The sequence below is a fragment of the Mus pahari genome, chromosome 3 (assembly GCF_900095145.1).
Source record: "Mus pahari chromosome 3, PAHARI_EIJ_v1.1, whole genome shotgun sequence".
In the NCBI taxonomy this organism is placed as follows: Eukaryota; Metazoa; Chordata; class Mammalia; order Rodentia; family Muridae; genus Mus; species Mus pahari.
The window spans coordinates 72,705,877-72,724,337 of record NC_034592.1 but is presented as its reverse complement, the minus strand read 5'-3'; the positions used below and the strand labels follow the sequence as shown (position 1 = coordinate 72,724,337).

The window sequence follows — 18,461 nt, the reverse complement described above, 5'->3', positions numbered from 1 at the left end:
GATATTCTTCAGTTGACAATTATTTGTTTAGCTCTGTACCCCATTTTTTAATGGGGTTATTTGAATTTCTAGAGTCCAGCTTCTTGAGCTCTTTGTATATATTGGATATTAGTCCTCTACCAGATTTAGGATTGGTAAAAATCCTTTCCCAATCTGTTGCCACCTCACAAATTAATTGCCTACATTTCTTTTGGCTTTATAAATAAATTTGAAATATGTAAGCTGTTCTGAAAATCAAAGTACAGTGGAAAAACATCAGATAAACAATCCTATTACTAGAGAGGCTGAAATAAGAGAAGCATGATTTCAAGACCATTATGTGCGACACAGCAAGACCCTGTCATGTACAAACAAGCAGAAAGTGTGTGTGTGTATATATATATATATATATTACAATATTGGACTAATTAGAGAGATCACAGGATGACAGCTGACAAATTTCAAATTCCTCATATTTTTGAATTTCAATACATTAGGATATGATGGTAATATTTTCATATTAAGAGACATTAAGGAAAAGTGACTGTTATTTCCTGTTAATTTTAGAGGTGGAATTATGTTTGTGTGGGTTTGTGGAAAGATTACTTTCTTGTTTCTTCTAGGGTGTAGTTTCACTCCTGTGTTGGTGGTTTCCATCTATTATCCATTGTAGGTTTGGATTTGTGGAAAGATATTGTGTAAAATTGGTCATGGAATATCTTGGTTTCTTCATCTATGGTGATTGAGAGTTTTTCTGGGTATAGTAGCCTGGGTTGTGTGACATCTGTCCAGGATCTTCTAGCTTACATAGTCTCTGGTGAAAAGTCTTCTGTAATTCTGATTGGTCTACCTTTATATGTTACTTGACATTTTTCCCTCACTATGTTTAATATTCTTTCTTTCTTTAGTGCATTTAGTGTTTTGATTATTATTTGACAGGAAGAATTACTTTTCTGGTCCAGAATCTTTGGAGTTCTGTTGGATTCTTGTATGTTCATGGGCATCTCTTTCTTTAGATTAGGTAAGTTTTCTTCTATAATTTTGTTGGCGATATTTACTGGACCTTTAAATTGGGAATCTTCGCTCTCTTCTATATCTATTATCCTTAAGTTTGGTCTTCTCATTGTGCCCTGGATTTGCTGGATGTTTTGAGTTAGGAATTTTTTGCTCTTTGCATTTTCTTTCACTATTGTGGCAATGGTTTCTATGGTATCTTCTGCACCCGATATTCTCTCTTCTGTCTCTTGTATTCGGTTGGTGATGATTGCATCTATGAGTCGTGATCTCTTTCCTAGGTTTTCTAACTCCAGGGTTGTCTCCCTTTGTGATTTCTTTATTGTTTCTAGCTTCATTTTTAGATCCTGGATGGTTTTGTTCCTTTCCTTCACCTGTTTGATTGTGTTTTCTTATAAATCTTTAAGGGGGTTTTGTGTTTCCTCTTTAAGGGCTTCTAGCTGTTTTCCTGTGTTCTGCTCTATTTTTTTATTCATGTCCTTCTTAATGTTTTCTATCATCACCATAAGAAATGATTTTAGATCTAAATCTTGCTTTTCCAGTGTGTTGAGATATCCAGGACTTGATTGAGTGGGAGAAATGGGTAATAATGATGCCAAGTAACCTTGGTTTCTGTTACCTATGTTTTTATGCTTGCCTCCTGCCCTCTGGTTATCTCTAGTGCTACCTGCCCTGGCTATGACTGACTGGATCCTATTGTTCCTGTGATTCTGATTGTGCCAGAACTCCTTCTAGTCAGGCTGTCTCTGGGATCCCGTGGTTCTGGGGTACTACAATTCTGAGATACTGGGTGTGACTGAACTCCTGAGAGTTAAGCTGCCTTTGGGACCTTGACATCCTGGTGTGACCAAGCTCCTGGGATACTGGGATCCTATAATCCCGGGCATGTTAGAGCGCCTGAGAGTGGAGCTACCCTGGGTTTTGGGCTATCTGTGGAGTTTGTGCCTAAGGTCTACTCAAGGCACAAGCCCAAATAAACTAAAGGAAACTTTACCACTGGTCTGGTGGAGTTCCTGTGTGCCTGGGTCCCACAGGTCCCAGTTACTCCTGGTGTTGGGAACAGATGTTGTGTCTTCCTCACCTCTGATACTCTGATCTTGGTTGGAGTACCTGGGAGTGGAGCTCCCTCTGAGTTGAGTTGTATGGGGCTGGCTGCAGTTTGCACCCAAGTTCTGCTCAGAGCACCAGCCTAGAGAGAATGGCAGAATGGCATCACTATATATATATATATATATATATATATATATATATATATACACACACACACACACACACACACACACATATGGCTTTATAGAAGCCAAGGCTTCTCATTCATTAAGAAACATACACACAGGCTGGGCATGGTGGCGTACTCCTTTAATCCCAGCACTTGGGAGGCAGGGGCAAGTGAATTTCTGAATTCGAGGCCAGCCTGGTCTACAGAGTGAATTCCAGGATAGCCAGGGCTACACAGAGAAACCCTGTCTCAAAACAACCAAAAAAAAAATTAAAGAAACACACACACACACACACACACACACAAGGAAAAAGAGTATTTGAGACAGCACGCTACATAAACACTCATTAAGTTGTGTGTGACGTAACATTTAAATATATAATTTTAGACACTTGAATATATTATTATATTAATAATGTAATAAATTAGAAACTTAAGCCAAACACTATGGAAAGCATAATATATTACTTTAAACAACAGAGAGAAAAATCTCTTTGCCTCTAATCAAATTATTTCATTATATGGAAAAAGTTTACTTTGTGACATAACATATTATTTAAATTCAGAATTTTTATTAGGTTCTGTAGTATGTAAAGTAATTTGTCTATTTTTGTGCCTTCTCTTATACTCCTTTCTTCTGTTTGCTTTATCCAATTAGATGTGTTATCTTTCATTTTACATTATTGTATTATTATCCACTATAACCCTCTTTATTTTGATGTGAGAGACACAAGTGAATTGGATCCATATGTAAAGCTACATAAGGAAAGGGTAGAAGAATGTGGGGGAGTGAAAACTGTAATCAGGTTATATTATTTGAGACAAAAATATTTCAATTCAAAAAATAGCCATCAATTCAAACAAAATAATAATTAGTTACTTTTAGAAAATAAACAAATAATATTTGCTGTCTTCAAAAAGAAATGTTAATACATGTATGGAAGTGTTTTGGGGGTGAGTGTAAATGTGTACAGGTATACAGATATGTAATAGTCCCATGCTTTATACCATTATAAAAATATTTAGGGAGAGACAATCAGGAATTGATGAATGCAAAATTAATTGAAGTAATTTTGTTAATGCTAATATGGGAATAAGCTACATAGGAATACTTGATAATAAGAATGCACTCATCACCCAATTGTATGAAATCACAGTGTTAATCTGCGTTATTATAACATCATCTTATTCCTAAGAGACAAAGTCGCAGGCACTCAGGGGCCATGGAGAGAGGCTTATAATGCAGATGATTCCAGAGAGTGCTGACAGAATATATCCACTAACATCTCTAGTCCTGGATCAGGTATAGACATGTTTGCTGTTTTTCATGAATACAAGTTTGTTTATTTTCATTTACTCCAAATACATTTATGAAAGCAGATATGAAACAAGGTAAATATCTGCTTTAAATATTAAGCATTTTAATGTTTATTTAATGTTTAACAAAATAAAATGGAGACCAAATGTACTAAGATAGACTTGAGAAGTTGGCAAATTTCATTTATTATTTTAAAAGTAGACAAGGAATTTTATGTGTCTGAAATGTTATAAATATATGAAATTATTATTTTTGATTAGTATACTGAGATACTTAAAACAATTTATCCACATTTTAGAAATCTGTGATCTACATGAAAATTCTTAGATTTGTAAGCATATATTTTATTAACCATTCTTCAATCTTATATATTTTATATATGAACTTTCTATATCAATGTAACTATGAACATAAAAAATGATATTTGTCAACTTTCATGTATATATGTAGACAGTTTGTTTGATAGATTGCAACAATGAAATAGTGAGACATGGACTTTAATTGGAAGAACTTCCCAGGATCTATTAAGTTTTTAAAGCACAGGTCAGTTGATAAAAGGCTGCGTGAAAGTCAAAAGGACATAAGAACAAAGTAATGCAGTGTAACAACTTTTGGAGACGTAGGAAGGCACAATGCTCAGACACAAATCTGAGTTCTGAGGCAATAGACAGGGACTAGTTTTCTCATCAGCTTTTTACATGGTAAATAGGTGTGCAGAGTATGAAAACTTGGCTTGATGAGGACTCAACTATTGGATAATATTATTTATTATTGCTTTTGCCACTTCTACTAGCAACATGATTAGGGTTTACTTAGTGCTATTTCTGACAGAATCCTGTTTCTATGGTCAGGAATTATGCTCATGCAGATCATTCTGTCTATTTTTTAGCAATCTATCTTTTTATTTGAATGGATCTCAATTTCTGGACTTCAAGTCATAGTAGATGCAGAATTACTACTGAAACTAAATATCAACTTGAATGTGTTTCAGTAATGTGTACATTTTACATACAAATACATGTGTTACACTGAGGAGTGCTCCATAGGATTAGAGAATGAAGGGATAAGAATTGTTACTCTCAGTATACATAATTGATTGTGCTTATTCGTTGTAGAGGGCATATCAATATTTTTAATAAATGAAAAGTAACAATCGTTATCTGAAGAGATCTGTTTTCTTTATAAACTGACAGGAGAAACATAGTCAGTGTATCTGAGAATATCCACATCCTAACCTATAAAATAGAAAGGACAAACACAGTACGATGCTCTTCATTTAGAAATCATGTGAATAAATTCAGATGAATATATGTTACATATTTTAAGGAGAGCTAGGCTGATACTCTGAATGTTCTAATTTTCCTACTAACTGACATTGAGTCAGCTTACTTCAAGCACTTGTGATTTTACGAATTTTTAATTTGGTTAAACAGAAATATCTGGAGTCTGACTATGAACTCATAAAAACTATAACTGTCAACATTTTTTTCCTTTATTGTAATCCTAGGGTTTCAGGATCACAAAAATGACTTTTGAGAATTTCACCATGTTCACAGAATTTGTCTTCTTAGGGCTTTCTGGAAGACAGGATGTGCAACAGGGACTCTTTGTTTTCTTCTTCCTAGTTTATAGCCTAACTGTAATCGCTAATCTAGGGATGGTCATCTTGATTAAACTGGACAGTAGGCTTCACACACCTATGTATTATTTCCTGAGCAACCTGTCATTTTGTGACATCTGCTACTCCTCAACAGTCTCTCCCAAGATGCTGGCTGATTTCTTGTCTAAAGAGAAGAGGATTCCTTATAATTTATGTGCTATTCAAATGTATTTTTTCGGGGCTTTTGCAGATGTAGAATGTCTCATGCTAGCTGTCATGGCCTATGATCGTTATGTCGCTATCTGCAATCCCTTGCTCTATACAATTGCAATGTCCAAGAAGGTCTGTATCCAACTTGTGGCTGTTGCCTATGCAGTAGGCTTGGTAGATTCAGCAATCCACACAAGCTGCACATTCCGATTGTCCTTCTGCAATTCAAATGTCATCAACCACTTTTTCTGTGACATCCCACCCTTACTGGCCCTCTCCTGCTCAGATACATCCATCAATGAAATAGTGATGTTCACTTTCATTGGCTGCGTGGTAGGGTGTAGCATTGTCACAGTCCTTCTCTCCTACTGCTACATCATTGCTACCATCTGCAGGATGAACTCTGCTGAGGGCAGGCACAAAGCATTTTCCACATGTGCTTCCCACCTCATGGCTGTGGCCATTTTTCATGGAACTCTGCTTTTCATGTATTTCCGACCCAGCTCAAGTTACTCCATGGACACAGACAAAATGGCCTCTGTTTTCTACACAGTTGTGATTCCTATGTTAAACCCACTCATCTACAGTTTGAGAAATAAGGATGTGAAGGGAGCTCTGAAGAAGGCAATCAGTATTAACTTGTGGCCTGGGTGAAATACTGTGTCAAATCACAAAATGAATAGACTTTTGTGAGACTGTTTATGTGTACTAATATAGATTCCCTGGAGTACAACTTTTTAGATAGTTCCTACTGAGAATTGCATGTAATGAGAGCAATCACTGTTCTTAATCTTCACTTCAAATTAATAAACAAGCCATTATGTGAATTTTGCAGAGAGGGTCTTTTAACAAATTTCATTGATAATGAAATAAATGGTACTGAGCAAATTCTTCACACCTAACATTCCTCAACTTTCCTCTAGTTTCAATAAATGGTTCCAATAAATAAAGTTGATGTATTCACTCCTTATTGAAAAAAGGGTTTTCTCTTACTCTTCTTTTTAGCAATCTTCCCCTACCCAAACCCCTACCTGGTGTGCTGAGAAATAGGATAGAGGGCCAGGAGAGTGAATGAAAATCTGCAGCTTGAATCAATTTTGGTGCCAAGTCAGAGATATTGATATGACTTCATTCTTCTGGAGGTGGGCACTCAGTTTTTCAAGTAAATTTGATAAAGATAATGTCTTTTCTCCATTGTAGTTTTTTGGCATCCATGTCCAACCATCAGATGCTAATAGTTATGAATACTCATGCTCAAGTATTCTATTTTGTTACATTGATCTACATTTTGTGTGTGTGTGTGTGTGTGTGTGTGTGTGTGTGTGTGTGAATACTATACTGTTTTTATTCTAGCTCTGTTAAATATAGTGAAATATGAACTGGTGATATCTCTGCATGACCTTTTATTACTCACTATCAATTTTAAGATGTTTTTCTTTTCTGTGAAGAATGAAGTAGGGCTTTGATTCAGAATATGTTTAATCTGTAAACTAGTGTTAATAGAATTGCCATTTTCACATATTAATTTTACCATATGGCACAAAGAGAAAATGTAAGTTGTGTGCTATAAAACTGCATTAATATTAAAGTAAAATAGTGAATTCTCGGGTAAACTTAAAAGAAGATTATAACATCTAAAATGTATTCTAGTTGACAAGCAAGATGACTCAGTGCTTAAGAATGCATTATGTTCTCCCAAGTTCAATTTATATCATACATATCATGTCTCTCACTCTCTAATTTCGCTCAGGTTCTAGGTGATCCAACACTTTCTTTTGGAATCAAGGACATTATTGTTATTTCCCTCCAATATAATTAAAAATAAAAAATAATTCCTTTGAATTTTTTGGAAGTTCCAGACACCTGGGATGTGAGGTGCTCCTAGAATACAGTGCAGGTTATTTTAGGAAGATTCCTAACAGTGGTGACATGGAACTTCAAGCAGCTGCCTCTTTTAACCAGAGCTCCGAACAGACATTGGGCAGAACTCTGCAGCCATTGTCACAAGACTTAGAGATAGCTCTACTCCCAGGAGCCCTAACACACCCAGGATCACATAACCACAGGATCACAGGATCAGAGGAGCTTTGTCATGCCAGGAACTCAGATCCCATTGAGGCAGTTTTTCTCTCAGGAATGCTGACACATTGAGGATCTCAAGAATCACATGATCCCAAAATCACAGGATCACAGAGACAGCTGGACTCAAAGGAGTTCTGACAAACCAAGATCACAGGAAGGCCAGACTCCAGTCAGATATAGTGAGCACAGGTAGCACTTGTAATAACCAGATGGCTGGAGGCAAGAATAACAACATAAGCAACAGAACAAAGGTAACTGGACGTCATCAGAACCCAATTCTCACAAAATAGCAAGTCCTGAATACACCATCACACCAGCATAGGTTCAGATCTGAAAGATCTTCCCATGATGATGATGTTAGAGGACTTAAAGAAGGACATAAATAAGCCAGGCGTAGTGGTGTACACCTTTAATTCCAGCACTCAGGAGGCAGAGGCAGGCAGATTTCTGAGTTCGAGGCCAGCCTGATCTGTAGAGTGAGTTCCAGAACATCCAGTGCTATACAGAGAAACCCTGTCTTGAAAGACAAACAAAAAACAAACAAACAAAAGAAGGACGTAAATAACTCCCTTATAGAAATACAGGAGAACACAAACAGGAACAAGACCATCCAAGATCTAAAAATGGAAATAGAAACAATAAAGAAATCACAAAGGGCGACAACCCTGGAGTTAAAAAACCTAGGAAAGAGATCAGGAGTCATAGATGCAAGGATCACCAACAGAATACAAGAGATAAAAGAGGGAATCTCGGGGCAGAATATACCAGAGAAAACATTGACACAAAAGTCAAAGAAAATTTAAAATTCAAAAAGTTCCTCACCTGAAACGTCCAGGAAATCCAGGACACAATGAGAAGACCAAACCTCAAGATAATACATTTAGAAGAGTGGGAAGATTCCCAACTTAAAGGACCAGCAAATATCTTCAACAAAATTATAGAAGAAAACTTCCCTAATCTAAAGAAAGAGACGCCCATGAACATAAAAAAAGCCTACAGAACTCCAAATAGTCTGGACAAGAAAAGTAATTCTTCCTGTAACATAATAATCAAAACACTAAATGCACTAAAGAAAGAAAGAATATTAAAGGCAGTAAGGGAAAAATGTCAAGTAACATATAAAGGTAGACCTAAAAGAATTATACAATACTTCCCACCAGAGACTATGAAAGCTAGGAGTCACTGAGCAAATGTCATACAGACACTAATAGAACAGAAATGCCAACCTCGTCTACTATACCCAGCAAAACTCTCAATTACCATAGATGGAGAAAACAATATTGCATGACAAAACAAAATTTAGACAATATCTTTGCACACACTCAGCCCTACCAAGATAATAGATGGAAAACACCCTAGAGGAAAACAAGGAGGGAAAATACAAACAAAAAGAAGATAACCACACAAACATATTTCCAACTCTAAGAACAAAAATAACAGGAATTAACAATCACTGTTCCTTAATATCTCTTAATATCAATGTACTCCACTCCTCAATAAAGAGGCATAGACTAACACACTGGATTCATAAACAGGACCCAGCATTTTGCTGCACACAGTAAACACACCTCATTCACAAAGACAGATATTACCTCAGACTAAAAGGTTGGAAAATAATTTTCCAAGCAAATGGTCCAAAGATACAAGATGGAATATCCATTACAATTTGGAACAAAATTGACTTTCAGCTAAAATAACACACACAACTATGATTTACATAGGAAGAAACTTTGATTTATCAAGAGATGCATAGTTATCACAAATAAATATGTTCAAGAAGATGCCAAGAGGGATGAGATTCACATGAATACAGTACCAGCAACATAGACAACCAGGAGAAATGAAAACAAAACCAAATATTCCAGACTATTCATCTCAATATGTCAAATGATCCCTCCATACAATGTTGTTCAGGTGAAAAAATAAATGATTTCAATCTGCATTTAGGTGCAGAAGATTCTAGTCAAATTATTCCAGGTCTCAAGTAATTTTGGAAATGAGAGTATATAATGTCCTCCAAGACTTTTACAGTCCTGGGATGGAATGAAGGCAGTCTTCAAATTACCCACACTTCCAAAACTAATTTGGAATATCTACCCAGGTATCTTCCCTGGAATTGACTGAAGTAAACCCATTTGAGCTTCTACACAATGGGATATTATCCTGCCATTAAAACCAAGAGATCATGAATTTTCCAGGCAAATAAATGGAACTTGAAAATATCATCTTGAGTGAAGTAACCTAGTCCCGAAATGACTGGCATGGTGTGTACTCAATAATATGTGGAAATTAGCCATAACATACTGGTAAAACTTTATACTCTAAAGACCCAAAACCGCAAAACAAGAAAGAAGACCCAAGTGAGGAAGCTTGCATCTTACATACAGGCAGAATAAAATAGTTATAAGACAAAGATGGAGATAGGTAATTGGGAGGGAGGAAAGATGGGGATGGGAATGAGGGATTCAGGATCAGGTCGAGAGTTGTGGGGGAGGACAGTAGAAATGGCTAGATGACCATGAAAATGAAGGAAATCTGAAACTGATGGGGGTAAGGAGGTGGGGGCATTTCCATGCGGAAACTAGGCTTGGGAAAAGGGAGGTGCCTAAGAATCAAGGGGCTACCTTATCTGTGACACAGTAATATGGAACTAGATATGGAATCTGAAAAAGGCAACCTCCTCTATCCAGGGAGGAACCCCATTGGAGAGATAGAGACACTAATTCACCCACAAAACATACGACTCAAAATTTATCCTGTCTACAAATAATGCAGGCATGGGGAAGGGAACAGAGAATAAAGGAATGGCCAATCAATCACCAGTCCAAATTTTTACCCATTCATGGGCATCCACCAATCCCTAACATTGAGAATGATATTCAGCTATTCTTTCATACAGGATCCTATTGTCCTGTGAGAGACTCCACCCAGAAGTTGAATCTGAGAAATATAGACACCCACAGCCAAATAGTATATGGAGCTTGGGGATTTTTCACAGAAGAATAGAATGAAGGTTTGCAGGCACTGAAGGGGATAGGAATAGAATCTTGTGAGACTGTGTTTATGTGTACTAATATAGATTCCCTGGGGAACAACTTTTGAAATATTTCCTACTGAGAATTGCATGTAATGAGAGCAATCACTATTATTAATCTTCACTTCAAAAAGATAAACAAGCCAGTATGTGAATTTGGCAGAGAGGGTCTTTGAACAAATTACATTGATAATGAAATAAAAATGGGACTGAGAAAATTCTTCACACCTAATATCCTTCAACTTTTCTTTCAGTTTCAATAAATGGGTCCAAAAAATAAAGTTGATGTATTCAGTCCATGTTTGAGGATGAAAATAAGTTTTGCCATTGTTCCTTTTTTTACCAGTCTTCATGTGTATTAAGATCACAAAAATTATGTCCATTGAATTGTAGTCAATAATTAGTAACTAAAGAGTATACACAATTAAACCAAGGATACCTGCTTTAGACTATTTAAGTTACTATTACTGTTCTCTCATTTATTTTATGTTATTTTCACTTTTCATCTCTGGATAGAGGATTCCAATTAAAAGAAAATGATTTAATAAATAAGTCTATATGACTGTAAAAATGTAATATATCTTGGTTTAATAGAAATGTTAGCAAAAAAGTGTTTTCATTTTCTTATAGTATATCTTACCTTGAATTAAATATTTCTCTTGTGTATATCCTAGCAATGGCATACTGGGCAGGGTAAGTTAGTATCAGTTTCTCACTTGCATTGGCAAATTTCTCATGATCAGCAGCTCCAGGTTTTATTGTATTTAAACTTTTAACTTTCACCTCTGGACTTCCCTCCTTTTACTCACACTAATTATTTGCTACTAGGAAATTTATTTTCAACACTGACATGTTGGTTTTCAATAATCTGTTACTCTAGTTCCTTGGATCTGCTGCCTTTTTCTGAGCTCCATAGGCACCAGCCATGTAAACATTTCACATAGTAATATGCAGTAAAAACACTTATAGAAATAAAATGTATATATTTTAAAAAGTAATAAACATAAAAATTACATTTCTCTCTTTCATATATAACTTTATGGTTTTTTTAAATTGCTGATTTATTTTCCTTACAGATGGTTGAAACCCCAGTGGTTTTATACTATTTTTTAAATTAATTTCATTCATTGATAACTGTATACAGTTTTGTTTGTTCTCTTTGTGTTATATGCATTGATTTGTTCTCTTTCTGTAAACCATTTTCCCATCTACTCCTCTGTCCCTTTCTCAGATTGATATTTGCTATCTTTGCTTCATTTGGTTTCTTCAGGTTCATCTGTGTAACCACAGGCTTGAGGTATCTCTGAGGCTGGTGGGTCAGCAGGGGATACATAACTGAAAGAAATGATTCCACTTTCCAATAATCTATTCAGAAGAAACAGTTCTGCATTGAGAGGTAGGTCTCCATCAATCTGTATGACCCTTGCCTATCTGGCAATGTTCATTCCTGTGCAGGCTGAGTGTAGTCATTTCTAGCTATTTCAGATGGTCATTGTGGTGATTATGCACTGTCCAGATGATAGCATTTCACACGCACACAACTTCTCTTTTTCTTTTAGTACTTACAAACTTTCCACTCTTTTTTGCAGAATACTTCCTGAACCTAGTGGTATGGTACAAAAGTCAGATTTATAGCTGGGTTTTAGTTTTCATTTAAAGAAAGGAAAAAAATAGGAGTGACTGAAATAAGAGAGAAATCTTTTAATTTGTATAGGTAAATTTAATTAATACAGTTTATGCATCTCAATTTATGTATATCTACCTAAAGTGAGAAAAAAAGACATTAAAGAGGTAGAAAAAAACTACATCATGATCAACAGAACTAACTTAGTGCAATCATATGAGCTAAGTGTCAAAGAAGAACCTATTAGTGCTTTGAGACAGAAAAGTATTTGTTGGGTCCTCCCTCTGAGCCTTGTGTTCCGCCTCTTGCAGACAGGTTGGGAGTTTCTTCCTGGAACCCTGGATCTGGACAGCGTCCTCGGACCACCCACTGTCAACGCCCACTNGTCGCCCGGACCAACCACCAATGTCGTCACGCCTACTCAATTGGACCCGCCTTCTGGACACAGCGCCGCCAAGGATCAGACTGTGCCATTCCGCCATTACGACATGAACACTGAACCATGCGGCGACTGAGAGACACACTCAGCAGAGACAATGGGACACGTGGGGGCTAAAAGGGACAAACATGTGAACTGATTTATAATTACTTTTATAAATAAAAAGCTGGTATAAATACAGTAAAAAAAAGAGATGTATGCATACAAATGCATGTATAAAAGCAATTTTTATCTTTAGGATGATTGTCAATTGTATCAAAAATGATGGTACGCAGTAGGCCAAATAGTAAAATTTTGCAATACCCAATTTGATTGCTGTTTNGAAAGGGGAATTTTTAATTTTAATTAGTACCACAGCACCTTTACAATAGGATGTCAAGATTTACTTAAAGAAAAAAAAAGATGATTTTTACATTAATGACCTTTTATGACAAAAAATTGCTGTGGGCACTTAATAACTATAACTAAATTAAGCAGCTAGTATATAGGTACCAATGAGTACAATTGATAGCAATTGGAAAAGCTTATTTTGTTTTTTGTAAGGACTTTTGTTTTTTACCAAGGAAACTGCATCTCTGAAAATAAAGCAGAAAGGTTTAAATTAATTTGAAGCCTTAAAATAAGATTTTAGCCCATTAACATTTATGTCCCTAAAGAAAGAAATTGAAGAAGATCTCAGAAGATGGAAAGATCTCCCATGCTCATGGATTGGCAATACTAACATAATCAAAATGACCATTGTGCCAAAAGGAATCTACAGATTCAGTGCAATCCCCATCAAATTTCCAACCCAATTGTTCACAAAGTTAGAAAGGGCGATTTGCAATTCATCTGGAATAATAAAAAACCTAGGTTAGCAAAAACCATTCTCAACAATAAAAGAACCTCTGGTGGAATCAACATGCCTGACCTTAAGCTGTACTACAGAGCAATTGTGATAAAAACTGCATAATATTGGTACATCAACAGACATGTAGATAAATGGAATAGAATTGAAGATCCAGAAATGAATGCACACACCTATGGTCACTTGATTTTTGACAAGGGAGCTAAAACCATCCAGTGGAATAAAGACAGCATTTTCAACAAATGGTGCTGGCACAACTGGCAGCTATCATGTAGAAGAATGAGAATTGATCCATTCTTATCTCCTTGGACAAAGCTCAAGACTAAGTGGATCAAAGACCTCCACATAAAACCAGAGACACTGAAATTGATAGAGGAGAAAGTGGGAAAAAGCCTCGAAGATATGGGCACAGGGAAAAGATTTCTCAACAGAACACCAATGGCTTGTGCTGAAAAATCAAGAATTGACAATGGGACCTCATAAAATTGCAAAGCTTCTGTGAGACAAAAGACACTGTCAACAAGACAAAAAGGCCACCAACAGATTGTGAAAGATTTTTACCAATCCTAAATATGATAGAGGATTAATATCCAATATATACAAAGAGCTCAAGAAGCTGGACTCCAGAAATTCAAATAACCCCATTAAAAATGGGGTACAGAGCTAAACAAAGATTCTCATCTGAGGAATACTGAATGGCTGAGAAACACCTGAAAAAATGTTCAACATCCTTAATCATCAAGGAAATGCAAATCAAAACAACCCTGAGATTCCATCTCATACCAGTCAGAATGGCTAAGATTAAAAATTCAGGTGACAGCGGATGCTGGCAAGGTTGTGGAGAAAGAGGAACACTCCTCCAATGCTGGTGGGATTGCATGCTTGTATAACTACTCAGGAAATGAGTCTGGCGGTTCCTCAAAAAATTGGACATAGTACTTCCGGAGGACCCAGCAATACATCTTCTGGGCATATACCCAGAAGATCTTCCAACTGGTAATAAGGACACATGCTCTTCTATGTTCATAATAGCCTTATTTATAAAAGCCACAAGCTGGAAAGAACCCAGATGTCACTCAGTAGAGGAATGGATACAGAAACTGTGGTACTTTTACACAATGGAGTACTACTCAGCTATTACAAACAATGAATTTATGAAATTCTTGGGCAAATGCTTGTATCTGGAGTATATCATCCTTAGTGGGGTAACCCAATCACAAAAGAACTCACTAGATATGCACTCACTAATTAGCGGTTATTACCCCCAGAAACTTAGAATACCCAAGATACATTTTGCAAAACAAGAAAACCAAAAAGGATGACCATCGTGTGGATACTTCATTCTTCCTTAGAATAAGGATCAAAATACCCATGAAATGATATAGGTACAGAGACAAAATTTAGAGCTAAGATGAAAGGATGGACTATTCAGAGATTACCCCATCCAGGAATTCATCCCATCATCAGCCACCAAACCCAGATACTAATGCACATGCCAGCAAGATTCTGCTGAAGGGACCTTGATATAGTGGCCTCTTGTGAGGCTATGCCAGTGCCTGGCAAACACAGAAGTGGATGCTCGCAGCCAGCTATTGGATGGGACACAGGGTCCCCAATGGAGGAGCTAGAGAAAGTACCCAAGGAACTGAAGGGGGCTGCAACCCTGTAGGTGCAACAACAATATGAACTAACCAGTACCTCCTGAGCTCATGTCTCTAGATGCATATGTAGCAGAATATGGCCTTATAGGCTGTCATTGGGAATAAAGGACCCTTGGTCTTACAATCTTTATATGACCCAGCACTTGGGAAGCCCAGGGCCAAGAAGTGGGAGTGGGTGGGTAGGGGAGCAGGGGCAGGTGGAGTGTATAGAGAACTTTTGGGATAGCATTTGAAATGTAAATAAAGAAAATAATAAAAAAAATAAAATAAAATATAAATGAAGTAAATACCTAATAAAAATTGGAAAAAATTCATACAGAATATAAAAAGGCCAAGCTGAGATGTCACCAGCCCATATTTCCTTATATTTAACAGAGCTAGAATAAGAAGAGTATAGTACTCAAAAAATACAAATGTAGATCAATGCAATAAAATAGAATACTTAATCATGAGTAGTCATAATTATTAGCATATAATTGGCGATAGATGCCAAAAAGCTATGCTGGAGAAAAGACAGTACCTTTATCAAATTTTACTGAAAAACTGTGTGCCCACCTCCAGAATAATGAATTTATACCTGTACCTATGACTCAGTGCCAAAATTAATTCAATCTACAGATTTCCACTCACTCTTCTGACCCTCTGGCCTTCTGGCCCTCTATCCTGTCTCTCCCCACAGCTGGTAGGGGTTTGCATGGGGGAAATTTTTAGGAAGTTCCAGAGACCTGGGATGGGTGGGGCTCCCAGAGTTCAATCCAGGTTATTTTAGCTAAGATGCCTAACAGTGGTGACATGGAACCTTAAGAGACTACCTCCTTTAGCCAGACAGGAACCCCAGTGAAGAGATGAGGACACCAACCTACCCACAAAACTTTTGACCTAAAATTTGTCCTGACTAAAAGAAATGTAGAGACATAGATGGAACACAGACAAAAGTAATGAACAACCAAACCTGGCACCACATGAGAACCATCCCATGGATAAGCACCAATCTCTGACACTATTAGTGATAGTCTGTTTTCCTTGCAGACAGGGACCTAGCATAACTGTCCTCTAAGATTTACCCAGCAGCTGACTAAAACAGATGCAGATACACACATCTAAATATTGGACAGAGGTCAGGGACTCTTATGGAAGAGTAGGGGGAAGAATTAAGGCTCTGAATGTAATAGGAACTCCACAGGAAGACCAACACAGTAAACTTATCTGGATCCTGGGAAGCTCTAAGACTGAGCCACCAACCAAAGAATATACAGGAGCTACACCAAGGCTCCTGGCACATAGATAGTCCATCTACTATGGAAATCACTATGGAGAGTTCTCAAAAATTACAAAAACAACATGTACATGATGACATACTTATACCATCCCTAGGTATAAAATTAAAGAATCAATACACAGTGATACATATAGACTATGTTTCAACAGTATTCACAAAGGAAACTATGCTATATGCCTATGGCTGATAAGAGTTCGAAACATAGATAGTAGATGACTGTATGACCCATGGTAGGGAGATTAATGGAGGGTCACACTCTCTCATAGGAAAATGGGAGAGGTATGGGAGAGAGACTCTGAAAGGTGGAAGCCGGGAAGGGGGCAGTGTTGGAGATGTTAATAGATAAATAAATTAGTTAATCAAACTAACTAACTAACTAAATAAATAAATAAATGAAAAACAGATGGCATAAACTTTTTCTAATTGGTTATATAAATATTAACAGAACTTTTGCCTCCAAATAGGCATTGATATTTCCTCTTAAATTCTATTTGTATGAATTCTATTTTGTAGTTGAAATGTTGATATGTAGAGAGTAATTACAGTTTTTTCAGGTGATGGCATCAGTGGATGAGGAGCTGGTGTAGTTATCACTATGTAGTCTAAGGTTCCACTGCAATCTGTGCAGGTCATCGGCCACAAGAAGACAGCCACAGCTGTGGCCCACTGCAAATGAGGAAACGGTCTTATCAAGGTGAATGGATGATCCCTTGGAATGGTCCAGATATGCATACTGCTATACAAGTTACTGGAGCTGGCTTTTGGGGAAGGAGCAATTATTGGCTGGTGTGGATATCTGGGTCTGTGTGAAGAGTGGTGGTTATCTGACCAAATTTATGCTACCCGGCAGTTCATCTAAAAAACTCTGGTGATTAATTACCAAAAACATATGGATAAAGAGTCTAAGAAGTAGATCAAAGTTATCCTCATTCAGTATTGTCAGATCCTGCTTGTAGCAGACCCTGGTTGCTGCGAATTCAAAAAATTTGGAGGTCCTGGTGCCCTTGCCCAATACCAGAAATCCTATCAATAAGCCCATGAAACAGATCAGGGTTTACCTTTGTAATAAACATCCTAGGATTTTAATGTAAAAATGAAAAAAAAAAAAAAAGAAGAGAGAAGAGGAGAGAAGAGAAGAATCACAAATAGATAATTGATCTAAATTTGAGATTTAAAATGTTGAGATTGCTATAAATAAATGCAGTCAGTGCCTTACAAGATGTAGAAACAGAAAACATTCTTTTAAAGAAGACTGTGTTTGTATAGGAATCGGGGGCAAATTGAAATCAAAAGTTAAAACCATAAAATCCAAAATCTTTGGCTAAGGAAACAGTTGTCCAAGTGAAAAGAAAAATTACAAAAACATAAAAAAATTTTCAACTGTATACATGGCAAATTATTATTATTAGGAATATCTAATATGTTTTCTTAGGCTTGCTTTATATTGCTTTTATTATGTGTATGCGCCTTGAGTATCTGATCTCTCTAAGACTTTAGAATGAAGGGGCATTAGATTTTGTCAAAGGCTTTCACAGAATCTATGCTTGAAGACAGGAAGGAGTCTAGCATGGCTGAGTGTTAGAAGTTCAACTCTTCAGGTTACTCAGAACGATGATGGCACCCACATCCAAACAGTGAATGGAGCTTGAAGATGATTATGGAAAAGTAAGGGAAGGATTGAAGACACCAAAAGATCTAGGGACCCCTTATAACTAACTAACCTGTACCCTTGGGGTTCTCAGAGACTGAACTGCCATCTAAATAGCACACACAGGCTGGACATAGTCCTCCCCAAACATATGTCGCAGATGTGCAGCTTGCTCTTCAAGTGGATCCTGTACAACTGGAGTGGGGTATTCCCAGAAGGACAAGTGTTGCCTGTCCTTGGGTTATGTTCTTGTAGCTAGGCTGTCTTATCTGACTTCAGATGATGCACCTAACCCCTCAGAGACTTGATGTGCCAGGGTGAAGGGATTCCCAGGTGGGATCCCACCCTCTGAAAATAGAAGGGGATGGGGGTGTTAGAAGGGTTATGGGAGGGTGTGACTGGGTTGGGACTAGTGAGTGGGATGTAAAATGAAAGAAAGAAAGAAAGAAAGAAAGAAAGAAAGAAAGAAAGAAAGAAAGAAAGAAAGAAAGAAAGAAAGAAAGAAAG

General features: G+C 36.9%; 1 protein-coding gene and 1 pseudogene across 1 annotated transcript; both read left to right on the top strand.

Moving 5' to 3' along the window:
- Positions 1–3,492: 3,492 nt before the first annotated feature.
- Positions 3,493–6,046, top strand: LOC110318836 (olfactory receptor-like protein OLF2). Its single transcript, XM_021194125.1, has 2 exons — positions 3,493–3,604; positions 5,038–6,046. The coding sequence occupies exon 2, from the start codon at positions 5,056–5,058 to the stop codon at positions 5,992–5,994; it is 939 nt and encodes a 312-aa protein (XP_021049784.1). The 5' UTR covers positions 3,493–3,604; positions 5,038–5,055; the 3' UTR covers positions 5,995–6,046.
- Positions 6,047–16,901: 10,855 nt separating this feature from the next.
- LOC110318995 lies at positions 16,902–17,339 on the top strand (annotated as a pseudogene).
- Positions 17,340–18,461: the final 1,122 nt, after the last annotated feature.

Excerpts from the sequence above, each read along its gene's own strand:
- LOC110318836 (XM_021194125.1), top strand. The coding sequence starts at position 5,056 with ATGACTTTTGAGAATTTCACCATGTTCACAGAATTTGTCTTCTTAGGG.